The 22167-nt window shown below is 31.5% G+C and overlaps 2 protein-coding genes across 6 annotated transcripts in view; both read right to left on the bottom strand.

Annotated features, from left to right (window-relative positions):
* On the bottom strand, window positions 1-1127 carry LOC105222797 (uncharacterized; the record flags this gene model as incomplete). The annotated part of the gene is given in 2 exon segments (XM_011200271.3): window positions 1-540; window positions 596-1127. Coding segments are annotated over 2 exon segments (608 nt in total), but the record flags the coding sequence as incomplete, so codon positions are not given.
* Window positions 1128-1276: 149 nt separating this feature from the next.
* LOC105222774 (solute carrier family 41 member 2) overlaps window positions 1277-22167 on the bottom strand; it is an 84682-nt gene continuing 63791 nt past the window's right edge. For 3 of the 5 annotated variants that reach the window (XM_029548872.2, XM_029548871.2, XM_029548870.2), the window contains 7 exons: window positions 15254-15594; window positions 8909-9233; window positions 8629-8775; window positions 8371-8518; window positions 6690-6895; window positions 6088-6236; window positions 1277-3626 (listed from right to left, as the gene is read on the bottom strand). In XM_029548872.2, coding sequence (XP_029404732.1) covers window positions 3423-3626; window positions 6088-6236; window positions 6690-6895; window positions 8371-8518; window positions 8629-8775; window positions 8909-9233; window positions 15254-15594 — 1520 coding nt within the window. In that variant the 3' untranslated portion in view covers window positions 1277-3422. Of the gene's footprint in view, window positions 3627-6087; window positions 6237-6689; window positions 6896-8370; window positions 8519-8628; window positions 8776-8908; window positions 9234-15253; window positions 15595-18993; window positions 20667-22167 lie in introns of all 5 variants that reach the window. The other 2 variants (XM_011200243.4, XM_029548869.2) reach the window with 1 other exon arrangement.

Here is a 22167-nt window from a genome sequence, read left to right as displayed (position 1 = left end):
ATATAATTATTGCCTACAGTGAATCGTGTACCCCAGATATAGTAAAGAAAATGATTGATTATTGCTATAAATTGTTTAGTTGACATTTGACGTAGACAACCACTACGCGCGAAGAATTCACATGATAGTCCGTGTACGGCACCAGACACGGTTTCTCTCAAATATTCCGTAATCTGTTGGGCTCTTTCTTGTACCCATTTCTTGTCATTATGAGCATTTCGCTGCTTTTCGGCTGTGAAGAGTACACGTGTTGCTGTTTTACTAATTGAAGTTGGAGTTTTTTGTGGTGTGGTCCGACTGCCGCGCAGTGCAGATCCTGGAATACCCAATGTTTGACGTTCGCCTGAAGAAGGTCGCGCAATGCGACTCGTCTTGGTGGTGTACTTATTTGCAGTGCCAGGCGCTTCAGTAATCCCATTGTTTTGCGCTTGCTTTTGTGGTGTGATTCTACTGCCACGATTCGCAGAGCTAGGCAGTCCCAAGGTTTGGCGATCTATTGAGTGTGGTCGTGCTATGCGACTTAGACGCATTTGAGTACTCCTTAAATGTATTCGAGTTTTTAGAATTAAAAAAAAATATTAAAATTTTAACTAACCGAGAGTTCCGTTTTGTTGCTGTACCAGGTTCATCGTGGAATTCTGAAGTGCGTCGTGGGTGCTGCATTGTGATGTTTTACTAATATTTTTTGAGCTAACGAAATCCTTTGACAAATGGCGCATTAAAGTGTACGATTTGTTTCTTTATAATTTAATCTTGTAAGCAAACTTAGTTGCTCAAATGGTAAATGTTAAATAATTAAATGAAATTAACACTAAATTGTTGATATTTATTGAAATATGTCGTAAACAAAACCAATTATATTTAACAAAAAATGTAATCGAATTGGACAAACGTTACTAGCATTTCGCGCAATTCACAATTGATATTGAACGAGACTCGACTGAAATATCAACCTTGCTTGCGGTACAATACGAACGAAAAGTTATATATTTGAATAAGTACAGAGTGGTCTATGGTACATAATAAACATAGCTTGGATTAATAATTTTTATTGATTATAAATTTTTTTCAATATTCAACTATATCGTCTTGTTGACAGAATTAGGAATAATATATTAAAACAATAATTTTAAATAAATTTGTGTTTATTTTATAATCATCATTCCGAAATTTTTAATTAATTTTTTTTTAACTTTTAAATACTAATACTGGTTTGAAAATAATTAATAATAATAGTTAATAGTTCTTACAACCCCAAAATAACAACGAGCACCCATCCATTTTTAAACATTTTATTTCGCAATTTTATTTATACTTTTTTATTTGGTTGTTTACTTACAAATTATTTTTCTCGATAATTCTTAAGTAAATAAAAATTATTACATAATATAACGTAATTAAATAGTAGCATACACAATATACAATTTCTATTTTAAAAATAATTAATTATTAATATCGATCACATTTCCCATAAAAACCCGCATGCGGCTGCATGTACACGTAACATATAAATTTAACTCGAATGCCATTATAATTAAATAATAACTAAAAATTTAAATTAAATTATTAAATACATATATGTTGACTTAAGTATGGGAACTTTTACTTTAAAAATTAAAAGTAAATGTTTAACACAATTTTTTACAGATATTTAAATAAATTTTAAGCTGTTTAACTACATAACGGTAATAGTTTTGGAACATATTTAAATACTTGTTTACTTTTTATTTTTATCTACACTATAAGTTATTATCTAAAAAACTCTGGCGCACAATAAAAATCATAATTGTATGCATAAACTCTTAATTCTTAAATGAGCATTCGAATTTGCATACCTACCAACAAAATATTGTGTACAGATTTACAAAAATGAAATCTGTTTTTTTTTTTTTGGCAATATTGTTTTTTGAATATTTTTAATTAACTTAATATTATTATTTATATTTATTATTAATTAACTAATAACAAACATATGTGGTAATGGGAAAGTGGCATAATAAGCATTTGCTTTAACCGGTGGTTTAGGGCAATGTGTGTAGGAATAGTTACAAATACTTGCAATGTGGACAGAAACGCAAAGGCAATATAATAAAATTAAAAAATGAATTTAAAAAATATATATAAAAACATTAAAAAAATAATAAAAAATAATAATAATGGAAAAAATAAAATGAAAAATATTAAATATAAACATAATCAACTTAAAGCTTTTTAATCATGCCATCTGTTTTAGTTTCACGTTCTTTACTTATTATGTAATAATTGAGTTGTTTTATGTATGTTTTTTTTCGTTTTGCATTTTAACAAGGTGTAATGAACTAAGTACTAATTTATTTGACTTTATTGCATTATTTTAATTAAACAAACTCAAGCTAGTTTACGAATCATTATTAAAAAATCTCACTTGTCGTTAATAATTACATATATGTTGCATTTATGTTATGCTTATTTTTTTGAATAATTGGTTATTAATTTTATTTTACTTTATTTATGACACTTTTTCTGTACTAATTCTTTATTTACGCATATAATTATTAACAATATTATTGTATTGATCTGCAACGCTACCGAGCAAACGAGTCTTTAATTGCATTTGTGGCATATACTTTACCGCCATATATACATACATACATTCTGGTGTAAGCATATACAAATATACATATATGTATGTTTTTAATACTATCTGTATGCAAGTCTTTTCAAAATTGAATACAATACATATGTGTATGATTTGGTTTGCGTTTTAGGCGTGACATTTTGAGTACCAGCAAATTTCATAACTCCCTTTTTTTTTAATCTTTGTCATTAATATAAATTCGCGCATAATTCGTTTAACCTACTCGTATATACACACATACTTGCCTTGCTATTGTTTTTTTTTTTCGTTTTTCTTCTGCTTATAAATCGTTTTGTTTACTACATAATTTTACAGTTATTATAAATAGTCGCACTAGCAATTCGTTTCATTTGTACCCCTTCGTTTTATTTCTTTTACCCCAACATTCCACTTTTCGTTTTAAAATTAATAGTATTAAATAACTTTTTACATAAATACATACATATACTTATATTAAAATCATCGATTTTTAACGCTTTCATGTTATTTTATTTTTTTATATATTATTTTATAAGTTTATTATTTATGGCTTGGCTTAAAAAAATAAATTAATGCTCTTTAGGTACGTACTGAAGGTTGGTTGGTAAATGTATGCGTTTTGTTGCTGCTTTACCACGCTTCGGCTTGGGAAAATCGGGAACTTCTTTTTTTTATTAAATTTTCGTTTATCACTTTAAAGCCTTTCATGTAATTGTTGTATTTATTGGTTTTATTTTAAACGTTGTAGCCTCGCACCCCTCTCTCCTTTATTATCCTATACACATGTACATATGTAATTTATTTGGGGCGCTCGTTTATTTCGCTCTCAGTTCGAGGCATTGAGTTCGTTCAGTTCAGTGCCGTATTCTTGATTAATCGAAAGCAGGAAGAGGAAAGCCAGCGCTAGTAAACTTGAACCCAGCAAATCGCCCAGCGCAGTTAGATAAGGAATCGATGAGTTGTCGGGATCGATTTTCCACTTCCACATTGCATGCACAATAACGTGAGCAATATACAACAGTAACATAACCTAAAATCATAACAAAATATAATTAAAGTTAAATATTCCGAACGGGATTTTGTATAATGATTTTAAAGTAATTACATAAAATGATTAAAATATTTTTGATGATACTAATTTGTTTGTTTAAAAGAAAAATTATAGATTTATGTGTTCACGTTTCTTCCTTGCCGCTATTACATTAAAATTTTTTTTGTTTTTCGGAAAATATTTTTTTCGTCGCCGAATCTTACTATTTGTGCCTTACTTTCTAGCGTTTGAACTGACACAAAACATTGTTAAGCTAAGTTAGATAAGGTTACGAAAGGTAGCGTTGGATCTCACTTTTACAGCTGTGCATCTGGGTGCTTTGTAATACCCAAAATCTCCTAAAAATGAATCACCTTAGATCGACGAATCATTTCGAGTTTACCACAAATTTTTTAAAACGGTCAATATCAAATTCAGCCACGGTGTTAGGTTCGCCGAAGGTGTGCCTATCGAGATACATGGTGCGTTCCAAAGTAAACAGGAATCTAGCGCCTCCTGGTGGCCCTATCTATATGTCGACTGGTGCGTTAGAATCTGCTATCTTTATCGATTGTCCAGTGAGAATTTCATGACATTTCATTGATTGGAAGTGAAGTTATTGCGTTTTAAGTGTCAGTATGTTTGTGTTATCGGTGCGAAAATGAGCTTCGAACAAAGAGCCAACATTAAATTTTGTTTTAAAATTGGTAAAACTTTTACCGAAACTTTTAAATTCATGAAACAAGTTTATGGTGATGATTGCCTATCCCATAGCAGAGTGCACGAGTGGTTGCAACGTTTTCAAAGTGGTCGTGAGGACATAAATGACGATCAGCATGTGGGCCAATCAAAATCCGTGACCGAAATCATCATTGAAATACATGGAAATGGAATTGAACATCTCCAAAACATCGATTTATCGCATTTTGACCAAAAATTTGGGGCTTACGACAGGTGTGTGCACGGTTTGTTCCGCACAAATTGACTGACGACCAAAAATTGCTCAGAATCCAACATTCGATCGACGCTTGTGATCGATTATTTGACCAAAAATCACATTTTAACCATTAACCACTCCCCGTATTCACCTGATATGGCACCGTGCGACTTCTTCCTTTTCGGAAAATTGCATTTGTCCATGAAAGGAAAGCGTTATGTAGACGTAGAGGCCATTCAAAAGGCTTGTACCGGCATACTGACGGCCATACCGGCCAACGAGCTAAAACCCTCATTCGACATGCTTTTGGACCGTGCAAAAAGCTGTATTGAAGCAGAAGGAGACTATTTTGAATAAAATAAATTGATTTTGCCGAAAAACCCATTTGTTCTGTTTTTTTTTACACACCTTGTATATCAATCATAGTCTGTGCAATAGAGGTGAAAGTGGATAGATGATTTTAGCTCGCTTTTCTTCATTAGCTTTGGTAAAAACGATTGAAAAAATATTTAGTCGCACCGCGTATAAGCCTATTGGAGAGAACACCTACAATTACGGCGAGTTGAACTTTACTAAGGACAAGTTGTTCAGGGGATCTGAGTTCAGTCTGAAGCTCGAAAAAAAGCTGAGCAAGTTTTGTTTGTTGACAAGCGCTTGCCAACGTCATGGAAAGTTCATAGATCCAACGTCAACGGTCAAGAGGACAATAAAGTACCGACTCGTTTCCAATCTGTGGAAATTGTGGTAAGGATGAAATCTCTAACAAGCTCATCAGCTTTGTAGTTTCCGGTAAAGAAAGTTTTCCGGAGAAGTTTGATGCTATTGCAAAAGAGGTTTAAAACTCCTTGACAAGCTTTGAGCGGACAGTTAACGACATAAATTAGAACTCTGGGCTGGTGGTCAAGGTATTCCATCACCTTAGTATGTGGGGCTGACATCCTGCACTAATAACTGCCGAGTTAATAGCGAGACTGCATGTGTATATCTCATTTAAAAAATGACCTCAGAGAACTCCCTCTCCTTGGTTTTTTAACAGAAATAACCTTGGGACTGTTAAAGGCGACTTTCCGGAGTTCGATAGAGGCTCTGGGTTGTGTAGCAATATGAATAAGGACGTAGGCCAGAGCTGACCTCGAAATCGGACAGGATAACGTGTATGTGATATCTCTTGAAGTTTTTTCGTGAATTTCTATGTTCAAAGTATAACTTAGTAAGTGTTAGTGAGTATGTGAGGTTAAAACCGCTTCCTTTGGTTATATTTGTTCCAAACTGTGTAACTTGGGAGATACCGATGTATGTTAGAATTTTTTTCGTATATAGTACATCTTTGTTTAATCCTTGACCAGAATGAAGATTCATAGACAACTTATCTCAATATAATTCTATCAGATTCAACTTACAAAGCATCAAAACCCTGACCAAACTATTGAAGCCTGCAAAATTTCTAGTTTTTGTTGAGCGCGCCAAACTTGATAATGCTTAAAAATTTATGTAAAAGATAAAAACAATTATTTTTATACTAACCTGAATTAAACTCGCCGTCAGATAAGATAAAACGAAAGCAATTGTAACCGTGGACGTGGACATGTGTATGTAATCGGCAGCAAACACGAACACAATATTACCGGGAATTGACATGCCAAGGAGTATGCGCGCCGTTTTAGCATATGGAACTGAAAAGTGGTAAAACATGTTAGATATATGCATACATATATTATAAAACTAAAGTAATATTTCTTAGGAAAAAATAATTATTATTTTTTAAAAATAATACAAATATGTCCGTTTTGAAAATAATAATAATTATATTACAGTTGCCAGAAAAAATTTCTTAGTAGCGAATATATGCCAGTTATAAAAATTGAAAGCAATATATAAATTCACTTCAAACGAAAAAAGTTACTCGAAGAATTTAATTTAATTACTTAAGAATTTGGTTTGAAAAATATAAAAATATAATTATACACATTAAAGAAAATTATAATTAAAATTTATCAAAACCAAAAAAAAAGGCAAATATAAAATATAAATAAATACAACTCTTGTATTGAAGCCATTAAATAACAAATTGTGAGTAACAACCCGTGAATTTTAAATGAATACAAAGACCAACAATTTCAATTTACCTCCTTTGAACAGCGCCTTCCATGGCCATTCGAAAATCTTCGTATGTGGTGGTATAATGCCAATAATTGAGCTCTGGTGCAGCATTGTTGAGATTTTACTCGCTTGCACCGACACCAAATTACCACCAATGCCGTTGATAATCGGTTGAAATACGACGAATCCGCTGAATATTTCCACAGAGGCATCGAGCACAAGACCGCCGAGGCTGAAAAAAAAATGCAAAAAAAAATTATATAAAATATAAAAACCAGAATATTTATTTCAATTAAAGTAAAAAGATAATATAAAAACCAAAATATTTATTTCAATTATAGAAAAAAAATAATTATAATAAATACATATGTATGTATTTGAGAATTAAGAATTACGTATACGTCATGTAGGTTGACTTTTTTTGTAATCACTGATTTTGAAGAGTGCTTTCATTCTATTTTTAAATCTAATCTTCAGATCTGTTACGCTTACGCAAATAAGCTTCACAAGTGGACACTTGTTGGCAACTTTTCGAGCAATGAATTTATTTATAGTTATTTTTTGCTATACATTTTAAAATTGCTACTACAAATGAGTTGCAGATTTTGTCAGTTTTTTACGAATTTTAAGCAAACGTAAATATAATTGTAAGTGCCTGACGTCAATTTCAGTTACACATGCTTTTTAGCATGATTTTTATTACCTTTTTTGCTTTTCTTTTTCGTCAAATAACAAAGTGTTTTGCTGAAAAGTGTGTTTATATTACTTTAAGTGGCTCTGAGCAAAGTTCTACTTTAAATTTATGACCTGAGCGGTAGAACGCGAAACTGTTTTTATTTTTATGTATATTTCTCTTTCTATTTTATTTGTTGTTTTTGGTGTTGTTTTGAGTATTAGGCATTTAGGCATGCGTTTAAGCTTAGTATAAATGTATTTAAAAGTGTCTGTTAACATTTTTTGTTATTAATTAATATTTAATTCTTTGTTAGCGATCAGGTACTATTTGCTAGCGATTTCGAAATTATTTATGTTATTTTTACTTTGTTTTATTTTTTTATAATTAATTTGTTTTTATTTTTATTAATTTTTAAAGTAAAGTACACTGGGGCTAAAGCTTTACTTAAAAATTTATGTTATACCATCTGAGTAAATTTAACCCGGACTGGCAAAAAAAAACTACATTTTCGCGCATTTTAAAACAAATCATTATTATCGCCTTCAAAGAAATTTTCTCGGCCCATATAAGTGTGTCAACTCGTCTAATTTTCCATACACTTGTTATAAGCCTCGACTAAGATGAGCTTCAGTGTCGATTTTTTTTTTAAGATTCGGTTTGCTCACGAATTTTAAATGAACTAGTCCGGGTCAAATTTGATCGGATCTATATAAGTACGACAGGTGGCATACGTAACTTTTAAACGAACTGGAATATATCAATTCTAAATATTTGCAAAAAAAAAGGCTAAGGATGCACTATTATTAAATTTATTCATTAAAATTATATTGGCTTTCCTTTAGGGGCAAAAGTAAATCCGCTTTTGTTGCTTTTTATTATGTATTAATTTAATAAAGTTTCTATATATGTATGTATGCACATATTTAGAGTTTTCATTAGCGAACTGAGTAGTTTCGAATGGAGTTTTAACTATATCATGCTTGTATATAGAAAACACAAAAATTATACAAACGTTTATGTTTATTACTCACCCACTTATACACAACGCAGAGAGTACCGGCACCCAGCCACTCTTCAATACCGGACGAGTATATTTATTTTTGAGCACAATAGCAACCCACATGGGTAAAAGCACTAAATAACAAGCGACTATAACAAATGTGATCCATAAATGAGTTTCTGTAGTAAAGAAAATACATAAAAATAGTTAGAAATATGGTTTTATTTTTCAGTAAAACAATATTAAGAAAAGTGGTTTTTTAGTCTTTGAGTAGTAAATTTTTACTCACTTATGTGATCGAATAGTAATGAAGCAATGAAGGAGAGCAAGCTTATTGAAACGACATCACCGATAGATGCCGCTAACGGTGTTGCTAAGTTATCAGGATTTAAATTGAATTTTTCAGACAATAATATCACAGCCACTAACACAAAATCTGTGAAAAAAATATTAATATTTATTAAAAACGCTTGTTTGTACGAAAATGCCAGAAAAGTGCTCAGAGAATATATGTTTATGTAATTAATATTCATATAAATTATTTAACAATATTTTTTACGAAAACTTACCTAAAACAAAGCACGATGAGGTCGCCGTGAACATAGCGGACGCTATCAGCAGCATAACATGTTCAAAAAAGAATGTACCATCCATCGCCAAACCAACAACAATGGCAAACATTGCAACCAAAAAGGACGCAACCGTCGCCTGCACTTGAACCAATGCTATATTGCCAACAATCATACGAATGACTTCTTTACGTGACGTCATATTACCCAAATTGACCTGTGTGGAGAGACGTGATGCGAGGCACATATCGAGATTGCCCTTGAGGCCAAGCAGTGACGGTACGAGTATGAATAGTTCGGTGATCTCTTTGAAAACACGCCATTTCTACGCAGCATATGTGAGTGGCATAAGAAATTGCAAAAAAATACAAAAATTAATTTATTAGTAATCTATGTTAACATGTCTAGGCATTTGTATATCTGCATAAATTTGTGATAGCAAGAAAGGAAGAAGGCAATTAAAACGTTGTAAGCAAAATAGTTGAAATGTAAAACACGTAAATGTGATACACTTGCTTATTAATGACACGTTAATATGCAGTGCGATCGAAACTAACAGTTTAATTTATAGGTTTTTGTGCTTGTAATAATTAATTCTCTTTATTTTATTGCATCTGTATTCAAAAGATATAAATATATTTATATAAATCAATAAGCGACAATAAAGTTTTTCTTATCAACAAAAAAAAAAATAAAAGAAGTAAGGAAGGGTTAAGTTCGTGTACAATCGAATATTTTATACTCTTGTAACTTGTAAGAATCAAAGCTAAAGAAATACCTTACGTCAACCAGAGAATCGGAATCCACTGACTGAAATATTCGACATTAAGTTTGTTCAAAAAATGAAAATCATTCTATATATGATATAAGGGAGTTGGGAGTAGTGCCGACCGGATCACATATATTTTTTCAATACTCCATACTGTTTGTATGGCAGCTATACGAGTATGCTACAGGAATCGACCAGAACAATTTGTTCGGATAATATAACATTGCCTTGGCCAATAATGCATGCCAAATGCCGCGATGATATCTTGTCAAATAATAAAGATTTCCACATTAGGACTTGATTTGATCTTTCATTTTGAATTGCTGCTATAGACCATAATGTTCCGATATCACCAGTTCCGACAAAGGAACAACTTCTCAGACAATATCCATTTTATCGCTTAAACTAAGCGATTAGTTCGTAAATATGCAACGGACGGATATGACTAAATTGATTTAGGTAATCACATTGATAAATACTTTATAAGGCCTCCGACGTTTCTTTCTGGGGGGTAAAAACTACGTGGCAAACTTAAAACACCCTGTTCAGGGTAACAAAAAACTTATCTAAGCAAATAAATATAATTGGTAATTTTATGACATACTCTCTTTGTTTGCCGCTATAATGCGTCAAAAGCTTTAATGTAAAAGATAAAATATGAGTATACAAAAATAATCGAAGCATAAAAAACAGTTTCAATTCATTCGCTTGTAGTAACATAACTTTCAACTGTCTGCATGGCCACTTGAGGCAAAATTTGGCATTATCAGCCACTTACACTTACTACTTAAGGACTTAAAAAACTAAAAAAAATATCAACATTTACGCTAAAAGTAGTATTCTAACATTTGTCAGTATTTAATTGTCGCTCTTCATGGAAACAAGGTATATATAATATAAAATGCTTTCACATATATTATGTAGGTATGTAGTATCCATTAGAGCGAAAACAACTTTTTTTTCGCTTAGTACTTTAAAAAAGTGATTCTAAAACACCTCTAGGAAAATCTCTCCAAGTAATTCAGATCGCTTTACTACTCAAAAAACTACGAGAATATTGACATAAGGAATAGGAATGTAATAGCGGTAGAATCGCGGTGAGCCGGTGCAATGAGTGCCCAAGCTATGATTGTCGGTCAAGAAGGTTTTGCTATGTGTGTGTTGGGTTTGGTAGAGAATCTCTCCTATATGGTTGCTTCTTAGTTAGTGAGTTTTGCAGTCAAAGCTTCTTAATACGGGCATTTCCATGCCAAAAACTCCTAAAATTGAGATTATTATGAGCTTAACTTATTTAAAAACTTTCCATTTGTGTATTCCATGGTTATCAGGTAGCACATGATGATTCAATCATTCTTAAGTAAACCTATTTAAGTATAATTTTAGCATACACTATATGCTATTTGATAGTTTCAATTGTTTAGTGAAATGTATAGTTATTTCTCAGTTCTCACATACGAATTTTTAAAACCATGTTGGAAATTAATTTAATTTAAAATAATATCTAGATCTTTCTTGTGAGTTTTATCCGCTATAAATCTCGTTGCGTAATTTAATTTTACCGAATATACTCATTCTTTATATTTGGGTTATACTAGGCGTATTAGTAATTTATTTTATTGAATCGAACATGTTTTGCTTCTTTAATTGTATACTCTTGCAACGGTTGTACATATCACCTAAAACTAATCGAGATATATATAGGGTTACATATATATATAAATTATTAGGATGACGACACGAGTTGACTGTCTGTCTGCTCGTCCGAGGAAGATGTAACTTGAGTAAAAATTTAGATATCTTGATGAAACTTGGTATGCGGGTTTCCTAGTACAAAAAAAAATTACGAGTTCGTAGATGAGCTTAATCGGACCACTGACACGCCCACATATCGCCATTAACCGATAGCTGTCGAAACTGAGGACCAAATTACGATATAAAACTCTAATTTGGCACGAGGGATCGCAGTAGTAAGGGGCGCGAGATACCAACAACTAAATGGTAGGGCTTTAACAGAGCCTGGGCGTAGCACCGTCCACTTTTGGGTGAAAAACATATCTCTAGACTCGCCCAAACGATTTCAAAAAAATTTTGTTATATGACATTCTACTGATTTGCTTTTGTAATAGTGCGAATATGAGTGATTCTTTTACTTTCCTGTGTCAAGAAGCAATTAATATAACGGGATACAACTTTGCACGATTAATATTTGAACCCAAGTATCTGTAGTTGACTTTTGGCCGAAAATATCGGTCGATAAGTGAGAGATACAATTGAAATTCAGAGAGAATCCTTTACTGATATTAGTATGTAGGTCAATACTTCTCTTAGCCCCTATATACCTAACATAAAGATTTTCGAGCTTTCTGGTGACTTTAGATCGCATATATTGGCCCATATGTGAGTTATCTTAATAAAATTGAGAGATCGCATTTTTCTTATAACGATGAATATTTGTGCTTAGAATGAATAAAATCCAGTGAAAATTCGCCCAAGACCCCATATAACTAACAGGCCTTATGTACGTGAAGGTACCTTCCTGGCTTTAATCCTTGTTAGTTGCAAGAGTATGAAATGGGTATACCCGAACTAAGCTCTTCCTTACTCCTTTACTTTATTTTTAGAATAAAACTGCATATTTATTTATATTTTCTACACTTTATGATCACTGTCTAATAATAGATGTCTTTAAATATAAAAACTATTTTGATGTGCTCAAATAATTAATTTTCAACCGTTCAAAGTGACTCAAGTTTTAATTCTCACCTTTTATTGCAGTGAGAGCAAAGTGATTTCAATTACACGCCTAGTGCATGCAAATGCTAAGCTCAAACACAAATTTTGGAGCAATTGGTGACAATAAGTATTTTCTAAGAATGTACCTGTATGGGATTAAAATTTCTCTGAAATATTTAACACAAACAACAATATTTGCCAGTTTTATACACCTTTTAACACTAAAATTCGTGGGAACTCTCTTTGTGCAAATGTTTGATAAATCCTTAATGGAATATTCCACTCGCAAATAAAGTACGAGTACAAAGATGAGTATAGATAATTATTTATTTAAGATTTTAACACGCCGTAATGAAAATGTCAATAAGCAAATTTATATTAACACACATAATTTGATGTGGCGCAATCTCTAACAAAAGCACAATCAGTTCTGACAATAAAGAGGAAAAGTGTAGGAAATAGTCAAATAAAAACGAATCAGTGTGACGAGACTTAGAAAAAAGTATTTTGATATTTGTACTCGTATATATACTTGTACACTTGCATGTCCGTACATATTTGACGCCTATTGCAGTCATTAAATTAGTCTCAAACATGCAAAGGTGTTGTCTTTAGAGATAATATGCGGTCCCGTTGTCTAGATATACAAATAAATATAGTTTAGGGTATATATTTGTATCTAGGCATGGGATTACGCCTGTGACAAGCGAGAGTTTTAATTTCACAGCTGCTTTAATATTAATGTATTATTATCACCAGTATTAATTTTAATTACTGCAATACCATTTAATGCATGTTCATTTTAATTTTTCGCAAATTATTCACATTTTTCATTTTTTGGGGATTTTTATTTTGATGCAACTTAGGTTTTGAAGTAACGGTGTTACTGGGGACTTACACGAGTTAAATAATGGGATAAAATGTCAAATAGGTCACAATAAAGTAATAATACTAAATATTTGCACATTTAGCTGTGTGAGTTTTAAAAAGGCATACTTATTTATCTGGATACGGTTATTGAGTGTTTTTAACTTAGATCAATATAGAGATTTATAAGAGATTTTCGTTAATGTTTCGGGTTTGAAGCATGTCAATGCTAGACTCCTATAAAAATAAACTGAATCCTGTAAGAACGACGTCAACTAGCGCAAAAGAGACTGGGAACCCTGCATGAAACGCATCATTACTGGTGGTAAGATGTTGGTTTATGCATAAACTTCGAAACCGTTCTACAATCTAGTGAATATCACTCCAAAAATCAAAATTCACTGAAGGGCATCCCAGCCGAGACTTATAACAAATGTATAGATAATTGGACTAAGCGCTGCCATGCTTGTATTCGGATTGGCTTAAATATGTGAATATGTTTTTTTCCAGTCCGGGTCAAATTTGATCAGTGGGTAATATACTTAACTATAGGAATATCTTCATAGGTTTTCAATAAGGACGCTATAAGAGTATACAGATAGGGGCAGCAAACGACGCCATAGATTTCTATTCAGTAAGGTTTGTCATTTCATCATGGAAAGATATACGATCTAACAACGACTCAAAATTATTAAAATTTACTACCGAAATTCGGGCTCTTTTTAAGAGCGCTACGACCAATTTATGGTCGTCTTAATCGCCTTGTCAGATCAACAATTGAGCGTCTAGTGAAAAAATGTTGTATCCACAGGCACAGTATAAATGTTCCTGTGCCAGTGAGACAAAGAAGTGCCCATAGTGTTAAGAATTTTGCTGCCGCCAGCTCATCAATTGAACCCAAATCAGTCTCTCACATGTCGTTTTCAAGCGTTGGACATCTCTGTAACGTCGTTGTGGCGAATTTTGCGAAAAGATCTTGGACTACATCCTTACAAGATCAAATTCACGCAAGAGCTGAAGCCGCTTGACCACCATAATCGGCGTATGTTCATGAATTGGGCTGAGCAACAATTTGAAAATTATCTGGATTTTCATCGAAAAATCGTCTTAAGCGATGAGGCTCATTTCTGGCTGACGGGGTTCGTCAATATGCAAAATATGCATCCCGAAAACATTACAGTTTGGTGCGGTTTATGGGCCGGTGGCATCTCTTTAGACTAATATGAAAGTAAGGCAAAAATGTATAAACTTGAAAACGTGAAAGTTTATCTATACTTCCAACTTCTTTTAATAGGCTTAGTATATTTATTACTTCAAGAAAACTAGCTAAATTATCGCATGCAAAGTACGCACTAAAATTAACACGAATAATAATGACTAATAAATTATTAAATAAGCTAAATTATCGTAGATATGACTTTAATTAAATGAACTATAAAAAATAAATAAGCCCTGACGCTTAAAAGAAATATAATGTCATAATTTTTCACAAAAATTTCCTCTTCCCTACTAACTGTATACATGAAGTTCGCAAATACTTCATTTGTGGGAGAAAATTATCGCACATTTAAATATTGCCATTTTTATTATACCTGTAATTTAAGAATAATTACATTATCTGAACAAGTGATTACAGAATTGTTATCGCACTAGTAATCGTAATCAAAATGCACAAAATGACTGCGCATTTGGATTGAAATTTCGTAACACACGTGTGTTGTACAATAAGATTTTAGAAATTAAAATATGCAAAAACAAAAAAAAAACAAAAACACAATTGAAATGTATTTATCATATCTATCATCTCTATGAACATGTAGTATATAATTAAAAAAATTGGATTTAGTTGACAATCGTGTGACAATGGCATTTTTCCCACCTAAACACAAGCAATTAAAAATGACTTTTAGCATTTTACTTGTAATGCCACAAAGTTATACTAACTAAATATACTGTGTGAAATTCTTTTGACTCACCTCTACACGGCCGAGCACAATACCCGCACCGATTGTGCCCACACCAGCCAAAAAGAACGGTATCGACACTTGCAATAATATTGATGACCATTTCTCCTGCTTAATACCCGGTCGATTTAAGGCCAACTTCTCATCACTACTGCCAGGCACACCAGCAATACTGCTCGCATCTAAAGCGCCAATGCTGCTGTTGCCACCACCACCGCCTCCGCCTCCGCTACCACGACCACCACCACCCGTGCCAGGATCTGGTTCTGAGGATGCTATGGACGTCGTGATGATTGAGCTTAGTGAACCAGTCGTCGATTGTGGGAGACCGGACAACTTGTCATTGTCGGTGTCTGCAAACGAGTAGTCGAAATAAGAAGAAATGTGTTGGAAGAGACAAAAAAAGAACGAAAGATATTAAGTCAAAATTGCGAATTTGCATTTTTATCACGATAAGTAAACGTGTGCATAGGCAAAAGTAGTCATAAAATAAATCTAAAAATATTAAATATATAATTTCACATTACTAAAGTGCATACTCGTAAATATTGAAATCAATTTGAGGAGAAAAATTACAAAAATCGTGCATAGATAAATAAGGCTCTACGAAAAGCGCTATTAAATTGTATTTTTTTTTAATAAAAGCACACTTAAATATAACCCATGGGCCTGGCACTTCTCACACAGAAACTTATGTACAGAATGGATGTATAAATATTTGTGTGAGTAAGCAGTTAATTCGGTATTTTTTGTGTGCAGGTTTTTGAGTTCAAATACTTTATATTCAAACAATTTCACTTCTTCACGTTTATCGATAAAATAAATGCATGGACTTTTGCCGATGCTTTGAGTCACGCGAAACTTTAATTAGTTGTGCAAAATAATCGACTTACATGACAATAGTCACAAAATATAAAATATAAACAGTTGCATTAACTGAAATTCTACTTACGTACGAGTAAGTATGAAAAGGTGACTTAGTTGCTAAAATAGGTAATGGTTTTATAAATATATATATGTATGATATTCTTTTATACCTTATCATTATATGTACATACATATATACAATTTGTTATGAATAACTATTTAAATAAACAAAAAAACGTTATCTTCGGCTGCACCAAAATAGTTGCACTTCCTTTACCATAGCATAAAAGTGCATACAGAGGTCTTTATCCTGATTTTGAACGATCAGTTTGAATGGCAGCTATATGCTATATTCTAGATCTAAACAGTTTACTCGGTTATTTTAGCTTTGACTTGATCTGTGCTAAATTTCGTAAATATATCTAGTCAAAGAGAGAAGATTTCCATACAAAACTTGATTTTGATCGATCAGTTTGTATGTTAGCTATAAGCAACACTGGTCTGATATCGGCGATTCCGACAACTTAGTTTCTTGGGGAAAAAAACACGTGTGGGAAATTGATATCTCAAAACAATAAAAACTAGTGCGTGAATAAATTATAATACAATTAATTAAATTATCTATTTATAATCCTGTACTTAATTGTAAATATGTATATAATATTGTAATTAAACTTTTTGCACTGTTTTTATAAGATTTCGTGGACCACAAACATGACAAAAATATATTTAATTTTCTACCAATTACATAAAAATGCATATCGACAAAAACTTATACTAGTCTTACCATAAGTCCGTTAGAAAGTTTACAATGCATACAACAAGGTTAGAAAAAAGCTCAGTTGTTTTGTTATTTATTACTTAAAAATCAGTTTATTATTAGCTTTCGGTTATTAACAGTGGAGTAAAGAGGAAGATTTCCACACCGTTGGAAAGACCAGGTGGAAAAGGACCTAGCTACACTTGGAATTACCAGCGGGAAGGAAAAACAATTGGAGCGCTGTTGTGAACTCGGCTATAACATGGTAAGAAAATCGTATTGCGATAATTGCCTTAAATAAGTGTGGAAAAAGCACAATTGCAATTTATGAGCTTCTGAATAAACTTAATGTTTCGAGAATGTTTATTTACCCCACATTGATAATTTTTGCAGAAAAGTGGTAGTTCTTGCATAACATACATAGTTCGAATCAAATCAGTCTTAAAAACTGTTTGCGAACGCAATCGCAGACATCACCTTAGAAAATGAAAACAAAGATCAAGAGGAATGTATATACGAGTATTGACCAGATCAATCTTAAGGCTTATTCGTAATTATTTCCATATTAAAGGCTGCCATCGGCCCACTGGCCATCTTCTGACAATGTGATTGAAGCAAATTCGGTTCAACAGATGCAGCGGCTTCTTTAGAGGCGTGCGGTCAATCGTCATGCAAGTATCCTTTTTATAGAAAAAAGATTTCCATCATTGAAGAATTTTTTACAACGTGGTCAGCATCCATCTGAATGTTTTGGTATGGAGTCTCTTGCAAAGGCGTTACATTTCTTTAGTTCTATGACAAAGGGGTTAAAACTAGGGTAAAAGTGTACTGGCAGAAGAGCATTGGATGCTCCAACAAGATTCCATCACACAAGGTAAAAATCACCCAATTGAAATACAGTTTATGATCAGAGTTAGAAAACATGAATTGTCGTATATCTTTGTTTCGAGCAGCGTTGTCAAAGAACCTGTGCGTGTTACTACTGATCAATGGCCTAATCGTTTGAGGGCTTGAGTGAAAACTAAAGTTGACAAATTTCAAATAAAATTTCGTACATCACGCACTTAAGATATGTATTAATAAATAAAATTTATTATAAAATAACTATATATAATATAATGAACTTTAACTAGTTATGTTTATAACAGCCTGCACTTTAACAGAACTTATGGCAACATCAAGTATATATTCAATAATCGACTAAAAATATAATAAATAAGAAAATTTCAATAAATTATTCTTATTATTGAAGCAAACAATGATGGGTAAAAACCCTTACAGAACTTGTCAAATCGAATTTGGTGCTATATACCATATACACAACCTTCAAATCAAAAGACTGCATGCAAAATATTGTAAAAAAGTCTAAAAATTTGTAAAAAAAAAAAATAATTTGTAAAAAAAAAAATAATTTTGTAATTTAAAAATAACTCACATTATTTGAGAAGCTTCAACAAATAATATGTGAGATGGCATAAAAATAATTAAATAATATAAGAGCAAAAAAAATTTGAGATTGCAAATATAGTTGTTTCTTTGTGATGAAAAGCCTACTTAAAACATATGTACATAGATATAAAAAATAAATGAAAAATAATATACTATATCCATATGTACATTAACTTAATTCAGAGTATTTCCTTTAAATTTTGAGTTTTTTAGCTCATTATTTTATTATTAGAATATAAATGTGTTATATAAATGTACGGGTGCTTTTTATTCAGTTTTGGAATTATTTTGGGATGTGATTAGCAAGTGACTTTTTTCGGTATATAATAATAAAAAAATTAGGGCTCACTTTACTACATAGTCTATTTAGGTACATTGATCATTAAGGTAGAAAATTTTTACTAGGAAGGAAAGTGAAGTAGAGAGTAAGAGTAAGAGCAAAGTTCACTAATAATAATAAGAAGAAGAAAGTGGCAAAGAGGAAATAAAAATAGTAGTGAAAATAGTAGGAGGGCACAACATTTTTTAAGCACATTACATACAAATATAGATATATAGATGTGAATAGGTAGGAAAAAGCAAAAAAAAATATATATTAATGGATTCGTGTTTTCACATCATTTTGTTTGTGTGTTTTGTTGTTGTTCATGTTAACATTTGTGTTTATGCAACTCACCATTTCCATAAATTGTATATAATCTATATTTATCATCCTGTTGCTGAGCTTTTTGGAATTGTTGCTCTTTTTGTTGTGATATTGGTGGTGGCAAGGGTTGTGGCAATGGCGCTGTCAGTGACAATGGCAATGTATATCGATAGTGTCCATGTGGTACGTCATTGTTACTCGTGTAGTATGGTGTGTTGTCATTCTTATTGGTTTTGTTGCTGTTATTGTTGCTATTATTTCTTAAAACTAATTCATCAGTGTTATTGGTGTGTTGTTTAGTGTTGACTGTATTTGGATTTGGATTTGGTGTGGCGGAAATGAATTCCATGCTATCGCAGATATTTGTTGTTGCCGTTTGTGGTGTTGGCGGCGCTTGGAAAGCATCATTGCTGATACCGGCATCGGCTAATTTCATATAATCATCATCGTGGCTGCTGGTCATTAAAGACAAATGCGGCTGTGCTTGCTTCTTGCTCGGCGACGGCATTTTGTGTTCGTTGTTTTTATTTTTATATTTATTTATATATTATATTTCTTTTAAAAAGTTTATAAATGGAATTATTTTATTTACTTATCATTAAGTGCTACTAAAATCTGTGTGAATTTTCGGGGCAAGAATCGAAATCTATGCGCATTTTTGTGAGCTTAAAAAAGTTTGCTTCCAACTTTTTTGAAAAACAATTTAACTAATATAATTAAATTAATTGCAATAATTTGTAAACTATTTAGAATGTTTTCCAACTGCAAGTCAGTTGATTGGAAGGGACTTTGAAATGTTTGCACTTATTTTTTTATTTATAACAAATTATTTTAACTACACTGCAGACGCAAATATTTTTTAATAGAAATTAATTTGAATTTTGCTAAAAAATTATGCCGCTATGAAGTTTTGTATACTAATTATTTAAGCGTACAAATGAAACTTAAAGCGCCAATTATTGTAAACTATTTTGTTTTATAAAAAAACTTACAAAAAATATCGTACGCTTTTTATGTGAATAAAATTTTTTACATACTTTTTGGCGCTTTGGTTTCAATATTTATTGTTTACTTTTAAAAATTAATACTAAATTACAAATGAAAACAATAATATCACACACAGTTTGTTTTTTGAATTAACAAAATTTGTTAAAAACAATTTCCAATATGAATTCTAAATTATTTTGAAAAATTATAAATTTTTATTAATTTATATTGTGTAGGTTTCGTGAGTACAGCAATTAGCTCGGCCAACGTTTGGTTTACATTTTCGTGACGATTTTGTCTGCGTGTCTCGTGCTGCAGGTCGTACGTCGATGAATCGGGCAGAGACACGTGTGGTTTGGAAGTAATTGCAGAAGATTGAATAGATCGTAGGGACGCCGTGCTTGTTGGAACGAATTGTTGTAGCTGCCTTCGTTTTTTTATTTTTTGTTTCACGAAGTTTATATTCACCGTTGCTTTGTTGTTGTTGGTGGTGTAAGTTTTTGATTTATTTGTTAGTGTGTACGAAATAAGTAGTGGAAATAGCGAAAACTTGTTGAGTGAAAGAAGTGTTTCGAGAAAATAGCTTATAAGTTGTATGAATCAACGTTTGTTTTTTTTTTTTGTATTTTCGTTAGGATTTTCTGTTTTACTGGCTTCTATTCTGTTCGCGAGACAGAAGTGCGCCTTGGGCTTTAGTCACCGGACCGTTGATATGGCTAAAAGAAATAGATCAGAAGCAGAAAAAAAGAAACGTTGGTTTCAGGGGCGAAACTTCTGGTTTTTATATATTTTTTTTACATCACCAAACTCATTATGGGAGTTTACGTAAATGTTTAAATAGGTGAAAAAAAAGTTTTGCATATTTTAGCGCTTCACAGGATAAATTTTACATGTAAAAAATTTCGAATAAAAATTTGTTTTTCTTTTTCGCGTTGTAAGAATGGCGCATTGAGTTGAAATAAAAATAACTTAAAGTGTCGTACGGTATATAAAAAAAATAAAAAAAATTATTAATAAAAAATAAAATATAAAAAATGGGTTTCCTTATTGCATTATAATTAAGTATTATTATTATTATGATTAAAACAATGCGGACTGTTTTTAGGAAATATGAAAAAACTAGATATTGTGCGAATATTTCTGATCTTATTGGCTTATAATAATCCTAAATGTATACTTCTTAAACATCTACAGATGTATATACGAAAATGTTTATTAATGGCTTGAGCTTATTACCAGAGTAACTAGCTTTATTTACATATAATACTTTAACTCTAAAAGTAATAAAAAAATAATAATAAAGTTAAATAATATCCACAACACACTTTAATAAATAATAATAATAAAATTAATAAAATAAAGTAAAAAATAAAATTAAACAACACAGTATATGTAAGATAAAATAAAGCTTATTAAAGTATATTTATGTAAAATCTTAAGTGTTTCGATTGAAATAATTTCATTTTAAAATTTTATTGATTGAAAAAAAATATTAGTCTGTAAAACTAATTAATAGCCACTATATGAATGTTGCTGTTGCTGCTGTTGCTGTTTCTAGACCATTTTTATACTCTTGCAATATAAATTTATACCTCTTTAAAAAATTCACCAAACATTTTTAATGTAGGGTATCTCAGCATCGTAGCTGTTGATACTCCTTCTTACGTACCATGCTTGTTTTCTTTTACGTACGTGGAGAGATCTCACAAACATTCGGCAATACTAAGAATTGAATAATAAATTTAGAAAAGCAAATTGTTTATAAAAAAATTTATTATATTTTTTTATCAATATAATGTGCTGATTTCTCCGAAAGATATACTAAATAGCCCCATAAAAAATAACAAGCTCATATAATACAAACATTATATTTTGTATTAAATTAATAGCCAGTTTATTCGATATTACTGATTGTTTCATTCAGATTTTGAATCTTAAAAGGGGCATTAGAGGCACTCGCCTACCAGGTGACATTTATAATATATGTAAGAGAGGAGTGACTTGACTTGGACATTTCATAATATTTAAAGGGCAAAATATAAATAAACAGATTTTTCGATTACTTGCTAATTAATGACAAACATTTTGTCAAAAATTGAACTTGAGACTTACAATTTGAATTGTCATGCAAATTTGAGCAAAAATAATTTGCGAACAAAAATCAGGCTTTTGCACAAATTTCTTAGAATTCAAGGAAAGCAATATTTAATTATTAAT

The sequence above is a fragment of the Bactrocera dorsalis genome, chromosome 4 (assembly GCF_023373825.1).
Source record: "Bactrocera dorsalis isolate Fly_Bdor chromosome 4, ASM2337382v1, whole genome shotgun sequence".
NCBI classification, from domain to species: domain Eukaryota; kingdom Metazoa; phylum Arthropoda; class Insecta; order Diptera; family Tephritidae; genus Bactrocera; species Bactrocera dorsalis.
The sequence above is the reverse complement of the archived record's forward strand: the minus strand, read 5'-3'. Positions and strand labels throughout refer to the sequence as shown.